This window comes from Galeopterus variegatus, unplaced genomic scaffold, assembly GCF_000696425.1.
Source record: "Galeopterus variegatus unplaced genomic scaffold, G_variegatus-3.0.2 Scaffold1964, whole genome shotgun sequence".
Classification (NCBI taxonomy): domain Eukaryota; kingdom Metazoa; phylum Chordata; class Mammalia; order Dermoptera; family Cynocephalidae; genus Galeopterus; species Galeopterus variegatus.
In genome coordinates this window covers 145,173-161,635 of record NW_007728075.1, presented here as the reverse complement: position 1 = coordinate 161,635, position 16,463 = coordinate 145,173, and the positions used below count along the sequence as shown (strand labels likewise).

At 44.0% G+C, this 16,463-nt stretch overlaps 1 protein-coding gene across 1 annotated transcript in view; it reads right to left on the bottom strand.

Moving 5' to 3' along the window:
* ARHGEF4 (Rho guanine nucleotide exchange factor (GEF) 4) overlaps window positions 1-16,463 on the bottom strand; it is a 115,199-nt gene that overhangs the window by 12,847 nt on the left and 85,889 nt on the right. The window contains exon 5 of the mRNA XM_008579833.1: window positions 6,496-6,635. Coding sequence (XP_008578055.1) covers window positions 6,496-6,635 — 140 coding nt within the window. The remainder of the gene's footprint in view (window positions 1-6,495; window positions 6,636-16,463) is intronic.

Sequence of the window (16,463 nt, the reverse complement as noted above, 5' to 3'; positions counted from 1 at the left end):
CTGGGGTGGGGACTGGGGTGAGGTGGGGTGAGGTGGGAGGAGGGCCGAGGGAGACCCGAGACGGAGTGGGGGCGGGGGCTGCGCTCTGACCTTGGCGACCTCAACGCCAGCACAGCCGACCTGGCCCTGGGCTGACCAGGCGCAGAGATGGCCACGGGGGCGCTCAGGGATGCCCTGGGACCTCGCAGACACAGGCATACCGGGGCCAAAACTCCTGGCACCGGCGCTCTGGGGAGGGATGGGCCTGGGGTTCTGATTCCTAACAAGGGCCGGCGCGCCCCCCCGGATGAGTACACGCGGCTCTGAAAGGTCAGGTAATTTGCTCAGTCTTTAAAATCGTGCAGGCATACAGGGATGGTGGAGTCACGCTTTGAACCCTGGTCGGACTGATCCGCGCTGAGGGGCTCGTCTCCTCACTGACCTTGATTGTCAAAGCAGCATTTCGTTCCCTTGGGGAAGCCCCTGGCTTCTTCAGCCTCTTTTTAAAAACCCTGATAGTATACCAGGTACTAGGGGTTCCTCTGCCTCCACCAGACAGAGCCTGCAGCCTTAACCCTGTAGGTTTTAAAGCTCACAACGTGAGCTCTGTCGCAGTCAGCGTGTCCCTCTGCGAGATGAGAAGACTGCAGCCGAGAGGGCTGAGCACACGGCTCAGGAGTGGGTAGAGATTTCTGGGTGACGAGCTCAGTGTTCTAACTCCTGGGGTAGGAAGGGTGGGAGAAGGGGTAAGGGACAGAGCATAGAGGAAATGTGTGCAGCAACTGGGTGTTCACACGTGGTGACTGGGTCTCTGCATGTTCAGATTTCCGTGTACGTGCCAGCACTACATACATGCATGCGAGTATAGGTGAGTACACCAGTGAATGTCACCATTCTGCTGAAAACCCCAAAGCAGGGTGGATGCCAGGTGTGTATATGTACGTGTGTACACGTGTGAGTACCTGAGTACATGTGTATGCATGTGGGGGAGGGGGTGCCTATGTGTGTGTGCGTGTGTACACGTGTGGGTGCCTGTGTGTGTGTAGAGGAGGGTCAGGGATATGTTCAGAGAGGCTGTCTACCTCCCTCACATCTGAGGGTTCAGCCTGGGTTCATCTGTCTGCTGTACTGCTCTTACCCAGTTCTTCACAAAACCCTCGGCTCAAGGTCTGCCCCCCAAGATCTTGGGAGGATACTGTGGAATCAGAAGGCATCTAAAGGCTTCCCGGCACCCCCAAATCTCAGCACTCCTCTGATAAGCCTGTGTGACGTGTCCTCTAATGGGGTGTAGCTCAAAACCCCCAATTTGGGCCCATGTTTCATTGTGCACCTGTGGTTTCAGAGCCACCAGCCACCCAGGAGGTAAGGCACAGAGGGCTGTGTGTCCTCGGGCCTCTAGGAACAATGGGTCTGGGAGCTTGCTGGCTACTCCCAGAGCGGTGCTGAGCACTGAGGGGTCAACAGCATCCTGCTTAACTGCGGGGCAAGGCCCAGGGAGGTGTGTGTTAGTCCTTCAGCCCTGCCCCAGCTCTGGGAACAGCCTTGGTCCCATGTATGGCAGGGCAGCCTGGGGAGGACTGAGTATGGCAGAAGGACCTCTGGCCTGGGCAGGGATCACTGTGACAACAGCTCTTTTGTGTTTCATGACCAAAACATAACAAAAAGTCTTGAAGACAAAGGTCCAGGTGCTTGAGGCATTCATGCTGGATGGCTGCAACCAGGAGGGAACGGCCAGGGGAGGCAGCAGTAGTGGTGGTGGCCCACCTGGGCTACTGGGGTGGGGTCTGCAGGCCTGCCAAGGTGGCAGGACTATCATGGAAGTGGAGGGGAGATACAGGCATCTGGGGTAGATGATGGCTGAGCCCCTAGAGGCATGGCTTTGGGAGGATGGAGGGAAGAGGAAAGCTGCTTCGGCAGTGCTGGCCACCAGGCAACCTTGTAGCCATGGGCAAATGTGGCGGTGGGCCTGAGGACTGGGAGCTGCCCCTGCCCTTTCTCACAGAGAACCTATGCCCAAATCATTGTCCAGCCTAGTAAGGGCAAGCACAAAGTGTCTGGGGCACTGATAGGCATCGGAATCCTCCCTGAAGCTGGGGAGGAGGCACGAGAGCTAGGTCAGGCCCAGGACAGATGTCCAGCATCACAGGAGCTTAGGAAAGACAGAGACACCTGGAGTAAGAGGATTGGACTGACTCCACAGATGGGCGACCAAGAGCTTGTGTCCTGCAGCATCCTCTAGGTATTCCATGAAGAAGTGCCGGGAGGGCAAGGATGGTGAGGCTGCCTTCTGTCCAGTCCTGTTTCCCACTGCAGTGCTGGCCCAATTATTAACGGCAAGCCCTTTCATGCTTTCAGCCCAGTTTGGATGACAAGTTCTATGGCTAGCTACTCACGTCTGTCTGTCTGTTTCTAGTTTGGGCTTCATCTCCTCTCAGCAGGATGATCCAGAAGCCACCTCTGGTCTCTCCCTTGCTGATCAGGAGCAGGTAGATCAGAGCAGCTCTATGTACAGGCTCATTGAGGGGACCCCAATTCCCAAGGCCCTTGGAGCTTGGAGCTGAAAGGAATCCTCAACTGTGGCCTTGCCTGGAGGGGACAGGCTGCCATCCACAGGCATGAGGTGGGCAGCAGGAGACCCTAGACCTCCCCAGCAGGAACTGCACACTCCTCTCCCCTTGTCTCATCATTGCATGGACTGGCAACACTGGTGATGCAGCAGGCCTGGGATGGGTGGTGTGGAAAGGGAACAGCATCCTCTAAAGACACACTCTGACAGATGCTTCCTGCTTTCAAGCCTCATCTTTTCAAGAAAAGTCCTTGTGCTAAGGTTGGCTGCAGGGATGATGGCCGAAGGGTGAGGAACTGGGCAGACAGAACCCAGACTAAGCCATGGGCATTGGGGAGACCCTAAAGGGGATGATGCTGAAAGAAAAGAGGGACACTTCTGGGCACTGAATTTGTTAATTCATCCTGCAGGGACTGGATAATCATGAGGGGCAAGGCGCAAGTAAGTGCAAGGAATACAGAAAGAGCAGGTCCTGCGCTGCCTCCTCACTTTGCTCAGAGCACATACGGAAGAATCCAGGTGCCCCCAGACACGCACAGCCTGCCCCTCCCAGACGGCCAGCTCTCTCAAGGTGGCATCCTCTGCACAGCTGTATCCTGGTGTCTGGAGCACTACCTGACACGTGTGAAGTACTCAGTACCGACGTGTTACATGCATGCAACACAAACAGACATGCATCACACCCGTAACCTTCATTGACAGTGTGTGCATACACATGTACACGTGCACTTGTGTGCAGGAAAAATTCACTTCTCATGTACCCATAATACAAACTGCTGGTCTCCCCTGTGTCTACTGTTCTTCAGGCCGAACAGTATGGGTTCCTTTCTGCTTAAGAGATTGAGAAGTGGTTTTCTCTTCTGAAGTCAACATAAACAAAAAGGTGTCACAATGTAGAATAAGACACCCACACATCAATGGAAAATACAAGTGAATATGTGATTTTAGAGCAAGCCAAATATTACCGAGTAAGGACTTTTCTCTGACACCTGTTGCTTCAATAATCTTCAGGTACAAAACTCACATTAACCCCAAACAAACCTTTTTGTGTGGGAAGTGGCTGCCTTCCGAAGGCCAGGGAACTAGACCATCATAGGACAATCACCTCTTACATCTCTTCAAAGAGTTTCTGATAAGGTGAGTCTATTAAATGCCTCCAGCAGGTCACAAAAGGCACCACCTCTCCTGAGTACCCAGGATGAGCCAGGCACAGTGAAGCTCCCACAGCCCTGCCAGAGAGCCCAGACACCACATCTACCACACAAGAATGGACTGGCTTGCTGCAGGGCCTCCACCAGACCCAGGGAGGCAGGCTGCCCCTCCTGCTGCCTCTTTCAGGGCAGTGTCTCTTGGCATTTCTATGTCAGATCTAGAAGTCTCAGTCAGTCTGGCAGACACCGAACGAGTCAGGGCCCACCTCTACCCTGTGCAGCACTGCACACCTGGAGAGGGGCTCCCTCAGCCGCACTGGCTGTCCTCCCCTGTGACATGGCATGTCCTTCCAAGGGCACAAAAGGGCGCAGGGAGGACAAGCGCCCTGGAAAGTACTCAGCGCTCTATGCATAAGGTAAACCAGCAACACCCTGTCTACTCAGTGACCTCCAATACCAAGGACCAAACAAAAAACAAATTTTCTAAGCAGCCCAAACAGGCGCTTATACAATTCTTACTCTAAATTATCCACATTTTCCTCATAAAGGCTCCCCTTTGCCAGAGCCTGTTCATTCTTTTAGAGCAGTTCTTGGCCAAAGCATCTTAGAATGAACAACCTGTCAAGGATCCGAGGGTCCAAAAAGGCACCTCCTCACCAGCAGCAAGATGCAACAGTTCATAATTTCACCACTAGGGAAAGACCTACAACCATAAAACACAGACACAGGAACTCCAACGATGCAGCATCTAAGGCCAGCCAAATGACCTCAACTCTTCGGAGACCCTGAGAGCTTTCAGTGACTATTTCTTGTTCATTATCATCCTCATCAATGGACACTTATGGAGAACTCATATAAATGTACATTATTATTATTCATTATTCATCATTATTAATATTCATTATCATTATTGGTATTATTATTCGTTATTATCACGTCCTCACACAGCCTCACGGTCATTCTACTTTACAGCGAAGGAACCATGCTCGGTTCCCTGCCCAGCTTCCACGCCACCCACGTTTGATATGCCCCAATGCCCGGGCTCCCCCTCCTGGCGCTGAGCCCCATGACTGGGGAAGGCTGCCCGAGTCTTCAAGGAAAAGCACACCATTATCTGTGAATACTTTTGAAGATGACATGACTTCAGAACACCTTCCATCCAAAATAGCTTACAAGAGGCACATAAAGAGAAAGGTTTTGTTGGCTGGAATAACTAACTTATTTGCATGTTTATTATCTCTGCATCATGACTTATGGGTAAAGTATTATTTCATGACTCTTAAGTCATTATCTAGAGCCAGGCCATCGACTCCTCTCCTCTGGGTCGGTAATGAGGACAGCACAGTCCGTCCATAGTGGTGTCCAAGATCCCCACCATCCCCTTCCTTCACAGCAATGTGAAAGGCCTCCTGCTTGTAAATTGATCTCTTCCTGAGTAAAAATCTGAGTGCTGCAAGATCCTGGGTTGTCAGATCCTGATTTTAATGAAGCAGAAACACACCAGTATCTCATGACCAGGAGAACATGGTATTTGCTGCAGATACGTGCTCGTGCTGAACATTTGGTTAAACTACCATTTTGTTCAAGAACCCCCTCCAAATTAAAGAGGGTGAGAAAATAGGAATAGGAGTGAGAAAAAGAGGACAGTAAAAGCCTCAAAATTTCCCTCTCCTTGAGAGAGTGGTCAATGGATACAAAATTGAAGCTGGAGAGGAAGAGTAAGATCTAGTGTTCTATAGCATTGTAGGGAGACTACAGGTAACAATTTATTGTATAATTTCAAACAGTTAGTTTGAGGATTTTAAATGTTTCTAACACAAAGAAATGACAAATGTTTGAGGTGATAGATATGCTAATTACCCTGATATGATCATGTCACACTGTTTACATGTACCCAGATATTACATTGTACCCCCAAAATATATACAATTATTATGGGCCAATTAAGAAAAACTAAATTTAAAAAAAAAAATTCAGAAACAGAAGTAGATTAGAGGTTGCCAGAAACGGAGGGGAAGAAACAATGGGAAATTATTGCTTAATGGGTACAGAATTTATGTTTAGAATGATGAAAAAGTTTTGGAAATAGATAGAGGTGATGGTTATAGAATGTATTAATTCCACTGAATTATATGCTTAAAAATGGTTAAAGTGGCAAATATTATGTTATATATATATAACCACAATAAAAAAAATTAAACTGTGCAGGTACTAGAAGAAAAAAAAAAATCTCTCCTTTTAGAGAATGCAAAAGGAAAACTTGGGATGGGAACCAGTTTTGCCCAGATGAGCTCTCACTAATTTCTTCTGCTGAGGTAGAAAGAGCAAAAAATGGTAACTTGCACACAGTTGTTATAGCAACGGCAATACTTTAGAACTCTGGGTGTTAATACCAGAGAAATTACTTTTCACCGGCCTTGTCCCCAGTCTGCCCAGACAGCTTGTTGGAGGTCAGGGGGCTGGAGTGACCATGGAAGTGCTGGCCTCCATCTACCAGGCAGCGCCTCTGCCATCAGGATGGCTTTCCCTCGTCAGGCAGGTCAGCACGCTGACATCGTGCCTGTGCCCCCAGATTCTCTGTGGACCCCAGGAGCGCACAGGGAAGTCCTGTGTTTGGACAAACTCTGCTCTAACACCACATCTTAAAGCGAGAGCCACAGGCTGAAACCGCGCTGTGTACATTTGCCTGGAACAGACTGTGGGCACCTGGCCTGCCCAGCGCGCTGCAGCCCTTGTGCACACCTGCCAGGCCCTCAGTCCCGCCCCTCCCTCCTTCCACCCGCAGACCAGTGACCCTACCTCGTTGATGGCCAGCTGCTCGCCACCCCCTCCAGGGTGGCTGTAGTGGTGGCCGGAGCCGTGTAGGTCCTCGTACAGGTCCTCCTCACTACCAGCCTCGTCGGCGTGGATAGCCGTGTCCAGAGCTCCGTTGGGCATCGCTGGAAGGAGAGACAGCAGCTTGCAAAGGGAGTGGGCTTGAAAGGGCGGAAGGGGAGCATGCGGAAAAAGACCACCGTTCCTTCTGTGAGAGGAGGGAGGGGTCGGGGAGCTAGCTTCTCCAACCATCCATGCTGCAAAAGTGTAGCCTCATTGCAAGAGCACACCGGCCGACTCTCGGCAGCGCTTTGTCACCTGCGCTGCGCTCGGGCCACAGCCACTCGGCAGACAAGAAGACACAAGTATTCGCCACGGCGCAACACGTACAGCCCCTCCAGTGGAATTCAGTTAAAACTGTTTAGCAATGTGTCGGCTATAGGATAAGGCCCTTAAGGAAAATGTTAAAAGTTTGTCATGAAATCTACAAGTGTGTATAGTTTGCAGTTTCATAAAATGGACAGTTCTGGTATCTATCACCCTGCTTAAGAAAATCACCAGAATCTTGGAATTCCCCCTCTTTTATTCCCCACTGCAATCCCATTCCTCTCTCTCTCCTTTACAGATATCCAAAAGTGTGAACTTTTTATAAATGATTCCCATGCTTTTCTTTGTTTTAGCATTTGTTTCTGTCCCGTTTGGCCTGGGTTTGAGCTTACATAAAGGAAAACAGTAGCGTTCCTTCTCTGACTGGCTTCTTCCACTCAGCTGCTTGTGTGGCTGCAGCTGATTCACGTTCACTCACGCAGTCTTGTGTTTTATGAGTGTTTTGCATTCTGTGTATCCATCCAGAGCGGGTTGTTTCCTGTGTTGTTGCTGTTATGAACGATGTGCTGTCTCTACAGCACGTCTACACACACCTGGGCACATGCCCAAGAGTCTCTCTAGGACAGTGTTGGTCCCCGTTGTTTTCACTGTTGCCCCCTGAGGAACCTTTTACACGTTGTTTTCCTAATCTCTCCCCGCCCCTCATGAAATTGTAATACACAGATAACCTCTATGTTTTCTTGTAAGAGTCTTATGGTTTTGGCTCTTATGTTTAGGTCTTTGTCCATTTTGAGATAATTTTTGTATATGTTAGGTAAGGGTCCAACTTCATTCTTTTGCATTTGGTCGTCCAGTGGGTCCTAGGTACACCGGATGGTTTCCCAAAGCTATTCTACCAATTCGTGCTCCAACAGCGGTGCATGAATATTCCCATTGCGCCTCATCCTAGCTAACTCTTGGGACTGGCGTTACCAGACAATTTAGTTTTTGAGAAGCTAATGGGTATGAAATGATATTTTACTGTGGTTTTATTTTACATTTCTGATTACTAATATGTTGAATATCTTATCTACATTTACGGGTCACTTATATTTCCTTTAATGTGAGATGTCTATGAGTTTCACCCATTTTGCTATTGAGTTTCTTATCTTCACTATATCATCAATGTAGAAAACACGAGTGTATGTATGTATGTATGTGTGCACATACTGTCCCTCCACCCATTCTGGATAAGTCTGTCTCCCACGTGTGTCACAGCTTTTTCCCAGTTTGTGGCTTGTCTTGTCATTCTCTTTAAAGTGCCTTTCGATGAACAATTCTTAATTTTAATATAGACAAATTTGTCAATTTTGTCCTATATGGTTTACATTTTTTGTGTTTGGGAAATTCTTCCCTACCTCAAAAATCATAAAGATATTCTCCTATGTTTTCCTTTGATGTTTTATAGCTTTTCTTTTGACATATGAGTTTTTAATCCACCTGCAAGTTATTTCTGTGTATGGTGTGAGGTTGGAATCCAATTTCATTTTTTCTGTAAAGACAGTCAGTGGTCTCAGGGATCTACAATGTCTGCTCTGCCCTTCAGTCGAGTTTCCACGTAGATGGATGTGCATCAGAACTCTGTTCTTGTAGGAGGAAGAATAATCGTCTCCAAAGGTGGAAACGTCTAATCCGGAGCCTGTCAATCTATTATGTTACATGACAAAGAGGAATTAAGGTTGCGGATGGAATTAAAGCTGCTAATCAACTGACCTTGAAACGGGAAGATTATCCTGGATTATCACGGTGGGTCCAACATACGTGAAAACACAAACTTTCAAGACTCACCTCCGGCATTTCCTCCTCTGTGCAAGCCTCATCTGATCCCTTGCTCCAAGAACTGACACGGCCTCTCTCTTACCCGCAGGTACCTTAACAGGCAACTCTCTCGGCATTAAACATGCACCCTCTATACACCGTGTTGACCTGACTCTCCCCATCTACTGTGACCTCCTTGAAGGCAGGCAGGAGCCAGGCCTCATTCATTGATGTCCACATTTAGTCAATGTTAAATAAACAGGTAAATGGATGGATGGAAGAATGAATGGTGGCTAGCTGGTGACTAAACAGGTGAATAAAAACATGGAGAGATGAATGCATGAGCAGATGGAGGCCCGGAGGATGAGTGGATGGGCACATGGCAAGTTTCCTGAAGGTCTCTGAGGCCTGGCAGAGCCACGGCCAGCAATACAGTTAAAGCCTCATACATGTGGCTGAATGTAGACAAAGAAGCACCCAGCATGGTGAGAGGGACTCCCAAGCCCAGAACTGACCTGGGAAACCCTGTCTCCAGCCTGGCAGTAGTGGCCTGAGCCTAGCTTGCCAGCAGGAGCCAAAGGCCTGCTCCGGACCTTGTTCGTAGTCAAGAGTCCTGAGGAATGCTCATAATTTTTATTTCATGTATGTTTTAAAACTTTTATTATAGAAAGTTTCAAATGTGTACAAAGGGAGAGGTAGGTATCGTGAACTTCATATATCCATAGTCCAGCTTCAACAATTCTCAGCATGTGGCTGATTTTGTTGCATCATCTAATTCCCCTCCCCACTGGATGGTTTTTAAAGCAAATCCAACACATGATACGATTTCACCCGTAAATACCATAGTATATGTTTCTAAGAAATATGGACTCTTTCTTTCTCATTTTAAAAAACATAACCACAATACACATCTAAAACAAACCGCTATCCATCAAAGGTTGTCAAAGTGCCATACCTTCTCCTTTAGGGCATTTAAAAAACTTAATTTTAAATAATTGTAGAGTTACAGGGCATTACAACTATGGTACAGAGAGGTACTGTGCATCCTTCACTCAGTTTCCCCCACTGCTGTACCTTATGTAACTCTAGTACAATATCATAGCCAGGAAATGACATTGGTACAATGTATGTGTATAGTTTTCTGTCATTTTATCACCTGTACAGATTTGTGTAACCACTACAACAACCTCTATGTAAGCTTTTGAGACTGGTCTTTTTCAATCAGCCAAATGCCCTTGAGACCCATCCAAGTTGCTGTATGTATTAAAACTTCATTCCTCTTTATTGCTGAGTAGTATTCCATAGTAAGTGCCACGGTTTGTTTAACCATTCCACTGTGTAAGGATATGTGGGTTGTTTCTAGTTATTGGCTACTACGAATACAGCTGCTATAAACACTCATGAGCAGGATTTTGTGTGGACATAAATTTTCATTTCTCTGGGATAAATGCCCAGGAGTGCAATTGCTGGGTCATATAGTAGTTGAATATTTCATTTTTTAGAAACTGCCAAACTATTTCCCAGACTGGCAGTACCATTTTGCATTCCCACTAGCAATGTATAAGAGATCCAGTTCCTCTGAATCCTCACCAGCTTTTGGTATTGTTACTATTTTATATTTTAGAGATTCTGATACATGTGTAATGATATCTCATCATGTTCTGAGTTTCCTTTTCCTGAAAGACTAGTGATATTGAGCATATTCTCATGTGCTTATTTGCCATATATTCTCTTTGGTGAAATATAGCTTCATGTCTTTTGCTTGTTTTCTAAATGGATTTTTTGTCGTGTTAATGCTGAGATTTCAGAGTTCTTTATATATTCTAGATATGAATTCTTTGTCAGACGTGTGGTTTGCAAGTGTTTTCTCTCAGTCTATAGCTTATCTTTTCATCCCAATAACAAGGATTTTAGTTAATTAATTTAAAAACAATATTTTTAATTTCATAATGTTCAACTTATCAATTTTCCCTTTTATGAGCCATGCTTTTGGTGTTACAGCTAAGAATACCTCACAAAACCCTAGTTCCCAAGGATTTTTCTCTTATGTTTTCTTCTGTAAGTTTATAGTTTACCTTTTATAATTAAATCTAGGATCCGTTTTGAGGGTTTTTTTGGCATAACATGTGAGGTTTAGCTCAAGGTTCATTTTCATTGTCTATGGATGGTCTAATTGTTCCAGCACCATTTGTATAAAGACTATCTTTCATCCAATAAACTGCTTTTGTACCTCTGTAAAAAAACAGTGGGCAAGGTAGAGACATTACTACCTATTTACATAAATAAAAATGATTATAAGAGAATACTATGAACTGTTGTATGCCAACAGCCAACAAATTATACTAGATGAAAAGGAAAATTCCTAAAAACATCAAAACTGACTCAAGAAGAAATAGAAAATCCGAATAAACCTATAATTAGTAAAGAAATTGAATGAGTAATCAAAAATCTTCCAACAAAGACAAGCCCAGTACCAGATGGCTTCTACTATCCGGTCGTGAATGCTGCCAAATATTTAAAGAACAATTAACACCAATTCTTCTCAAAGTCTTCCAAAAAATTGAAGAGGAGGGAATACTTCCTAACTCATTTTAAAAGGCCAGCATTACCCTGGTAATAAAACCAGATGAAACAACAAGAAAACTACAGGTTTATATACTTTACGAATATATACACAAAACTCAACAAAATACTAGCAAATTGAATTCAACAGCATTTTTAAAAAATACTAGCAAACTGAATTCAACAGCATTTTTAAAAGATTATGAATTGTGATTAAATGGGATTTATTTCTGGAATGTAAGGACACTGAAATTTTGATTCATTGCAACATATGAAGATGAATCAATATAATGTACCACATTAATAGAATGAAGGAAAAAATACACGATCATCTCAACTAATGTAGAAAAATCTTTGACAAAATTCAACACCTTTTAATGATAAAAACACTCAATAAATTAGAAATAGAAGGTAATGTCCTTAACATGGTAAAGGCCATACACATGAGAAACTCACAGCTAACATATCTCATGGTGAGAGATTGAAAGCTTTTACTCTAAGATCAAGAACAAAATAAGGATGCTCACTTTCTTCACTTCTATTCAACATGGTATTGGAAGTCCTGGTGAGGGCAAACAGGCAAGAAAAAGAAATAAAAGGCATCCAAACTGAAAAAGAAGAAATAAAATGATCTCTCTTTGCAGACGACATGATCTTATACGTAGAAAACCCTAAAACATCCACAATGAAATTGTTAGAGTTAAGAAATAAATTCAGCAAAGCTGCAGAATGTAAATTAACATTCAAAATCATTTCATTTCTGTATATTTGCAATGAACAATCTGAAAAGGAATTTTTACAAAAATTCTATTACAATATCATCAAAACAATAACAACAACAACAACAACAACAACAACAAAACTCACTTAGAAATAAATTCAACCTGGGCCGGCCCGGTGGCGCACTGCTACAGTGCGCCACTTGGGAGCACGGCAGCGCTCCCGCCGAGGGTTCGGATCCCACATACAGACCGGTTCCCGCTCACTGGCTGAGTGAGGTGCGGGCACAACACCGAGGGTTGCGATCCCGTTGCCGGTCCCGGTCCGGTACGGGCGCGACACTGAGGGTTGCGATCCGTTGCCGGACACGAAAAAAGACACACAAAAAAAAAAAAGAAAGAAAGAAATTCAACCAAGGAAGCCAAAGATTTGTACACTGAAAACTAAAAAACATTGCTAATAGAAATTAAAGAAAACCTAAATAAATGCAAAGACAACCCATGTTCATGGAGTGGAAGACTTAAGATTTTTAAGATGACAACACTACCCAAAGCAATCTATAGATTCAATGTATTCTATCAAAATCCTAATGGCATTTTTTACACAAATAGAAAATCTGATCCTAAAATTCATATGGAATCTTAAGGGACTCTAAATGGCTAAAGTTATCTTGAAAAAAGAACAAAGTTGGAGAACCTACATTTCTTCATGTCAAAACTTACTACAGAGCCACAATAACCAAAACATTGTGTTACTGGCATAAGGACAGACATACAGACCAATTGAATAGAATTGAGAACCCAGAAATAAACCTTCACATTTATGGCCAATTAATTTTAGAAAAAGGTGCCAAGACATATGATGGTGGAAAAGACAGTCCTTTCAAAAAATGGTGTTGGGAAACTGGATAACCAAATGCAAAAGAATGAAAATGGATCCTTACATAACATATACAAAAATTAACTCAAAATGGACAAAGACCTAAATATAAGAGCTAAAACTGTAAAACTCTTAGAAGAAAAACTTTACGACATTGGATCTGAAAATAATTTATTGGATATAACACCAAAGGCATAGGTAATGAAAGGAAAAAATAGATAAATTTGACTACATCGAAATTTAAAACTTTTAGGGCCAGCCTGTGGCTCACTCGGGAGAGTATGGTGCTGATAACACCAAGGCCACGGGTTTGGATCCCTATGTAGAGCATGGAGCTGACAACACCAAGTCAAGGGTTAAGATCCCCTTACCAGTCATCTTTTGAAAAAAAAAAAATTAAAACTTTTGTGCATCAGGGCAGCGGGGAGAGAGAGGGGCATTGGGGAAAAGCTGGGTGGGAGATACCGGAAATAATTGCAATTTGAGGTGGTGGGGCATGCTGATAGAATTAATTTGCTCAACACATTTTGGGCATAGATGCTGATGGTCAGCTCTGTGCCCCATGAACATGTATAATCAGTTAAAATAATAATAATAATGATAAAAAGAAATAAAAAGAGAGGAAAAGGCAATCCTCAGAATGGGAGAAAATATTTTCAAATCATGTATCTGATAAGGGATTGATATCCAAAATATATAAAGAACTCTTATAACTCAAAAAACAAAAAGCCACCCACTTCAAAGATGGGCAAAGAAATTGAGTAGACATTTCTCCAAAGAAAATATATAAATGGCAAACATGCACATAAGAGGATACTCAATATCACTAATCATTAGGGAAATGCAAATCAAAACTATGACGATAGACCACTTCACATCCTTAGGATAGTTAAAGAACAATAAGAAAATATGGAAAATAAGTACTGAGGAGGTTGTGGAGAAACTGGAATCCTCGTGTGTTGCCAGTCGGAATGTAAAATGGTGTGGCTGCTGTGGAAACAGTTTCTCAAAAAGCAAAACATAAAATTATCATATAATCCAGTATTTCCACTCCTAGGTATATACTCCCCAAAATGGAAATCGGGTACTCAAACAGAGACTTGTACACCGATGTCAGCAGTATCATTATTTATGATAGCAAAAAGGTAGAAACAACTTAAGTGTCTATTGACAGATAAAAGGATAAGGAAAATGTGGTATATACATACAACAGAATATTATTCAGCCATAAAAAGGCATCAAGTCCTGATTCATGCTGCAGCATGGATGAACCTTGAAAATATTATGGTAAATGAAGTAAACCAGACACAAAAGGACACATTGTATGATTCCACTTATATGCGGTATCCAGAACAGGCAAATTCTTAGCAACAGAAAATAGATTAGAGGTTACCGGGAGCTGTGGGGAGGGGGGATGGGTACTTACAGCTCAATGGTTAACAAGTTTGTGTTTGGGGTGATGCAAAAGTTTTGAAAACATACAGTGATAATGGTTGCACAACACTGTGAAAATAATGCCATGGAATTGTACACTTACAAATGGTAAGAATGGCAAATTTTCGTTATATATATTTTACCACAATTTAAAAAATTAATGTAGTATACCAAAAATCATTGATTTTTAAACATTAAATGGGAGAACTGCATGCTATGAGGCTTCTACCTCAATAAGGCTATTTAAACAATTGGCTGGCTATACTTTGGTGCTATTTCTGGGTTCTCTATTCTATTCCATTGATCTGTGTGTTTATCCTTTCCCGTACCAAATGGTCTTGCTTTATGTGGGTATAAAGTACTTCTTAAAATTTGGAAGAGTGGTTCCTCCTACTTTACTCCTTTCCCTTTTTTCATAATTGTTTTTAGCTATTCTTACTCCTTTGCCTTTCCATGTAACTTTTAGAATAATCTTGTCTACATAGTCACAAAAAAATCTTACTGGGATTTTGATAGCAATTGCATTACTGCAATGTGTCAATGTATTGACCTATGTATCAATTTGGAGACACTGAAATCTTTACCCCGTTGAGTCCTCCAATCCATGAACACAAAATCTCTCTCCATATTTAGATCCTTTTTTTCCCAATGCTCCATTATTTTAAACTTCCAGATATCATATAATTTAATCTGCAAATACCATCGTGTATATCTTAAAAGACAAAGTCTCTCTCTCTCCCTGCCACGCTCTTTTCTCTGGGGTATTTTAAAAGCAATAGTCTCTGGGGAAACAAATTTCTACTAAGAGTCATTACTTTTCTTGGCTCTTTTCTTAGCCAATCCCAGCTGGGGTCTGTGCAGCCCACAAAATGATTGCTCATCTAGCAAATCTGCAGCCTGGGAGAAAAGAAAAAGCAAGTTTTGACATGAGTCTCTGAGTACTTTTATTCATTCTCTTATATCCAGCTTTCAGCACAGGCTGTGAAACCCAGGAGGCATTTCCTGAGGGTTTTGCAACTACATAAATGAAGGGAAGAGGAGGCATTTGTGGGAATGGGAGTGGGAGTGGGAGTGGGAGCTGCAGCAGAGGAAGGACCCCAGGGCTGGAGCCAGGAAATCCAGGCTCTGTGCTGGTCTGTGCAAATGGCCAGTGGCAGTCACCTGTCTACCGAGACTCGGCTCAAATTCCTTTCAGGTAAAGCAAGGAGGTTCACATACAGCTAACTTACATAATAGCATTAAAGGGTGTGACCAATTCTTTGCAGTATTTGCAGGTGAATAAACGAACAAGCACAACACGGCCTGGTCAATGCAAAAGCCAAACTTGATTTTGGATTTTTAATTTTTATGTGGGAAGACAAGTCTGCTGTCTCTGATCCATTCTGAAATCTAACAACATTTAGAGAGCAGCACAACTAATAGTTCTGGATTCTAAATAAAAGTTCAGAGAGGGTGCCTTCACCTCTGATGAACAGCAGCCAGATGATTCCGCTTCCCCTTAGAGGGAAGGTAGGTGGTTCTGCCTGAGAGGGAGAGAGCCCTGGGGGAGTCTCCTTAGTCCCTACCTCCTTCCTCTGCTGACTTACAGCCCTGGAAGTGAGTGGTTCTCAAAGAGTGGGCTGCAGATCAGCAGCAGCACTTGGGAACTTGTTAAAGATGCAAATTCTTGGCACTCCTCCTCAGACCTGCTGAGTCAGAAACTCTGGGATGGGGCCTGCAGCCTGTGCATGCAAAGCCCTCCAGATGACCCTGGTGCATGTGCAAAGTTTGAAACCCACTGCTCTCTGTCAAGAGCCATCAACAAAGTAACTCACTAACTCCAAAGGGAGTTCTGTTCCAGCAAATACAGGCCATACAGTCTTTGAAGTGGCCTCAGGGGCCTTGTAGAAACCTCTCTAAAGAGCCTGGTACATGGTCTCAGAGTAGAAACAGGAATCCCAGTATGTGGGGCATCTGGAGGGTCCTAGGTATTCCCCCAGCACCAACCAGGGGCTTCCAGCTTATCACATCTATGCATTTGTTTCTTTCTTTCTGAACTCACTCAAATTATTTATTTAGTGCCCACTGTGTACATGCGACCAGATACCAGGCTGGATTCTGAGGATGCTGCGTGAAGAAGGAGCTCAGAGTCCAGCAGGAAACAGGGGAGTTAAGCAAATGATGTCAAGTGGAGGTGCAGTGGGACATCAGGGACAGGAGACCCCGACCAAGCCTGGGAGGTCCTGGACCTGCTC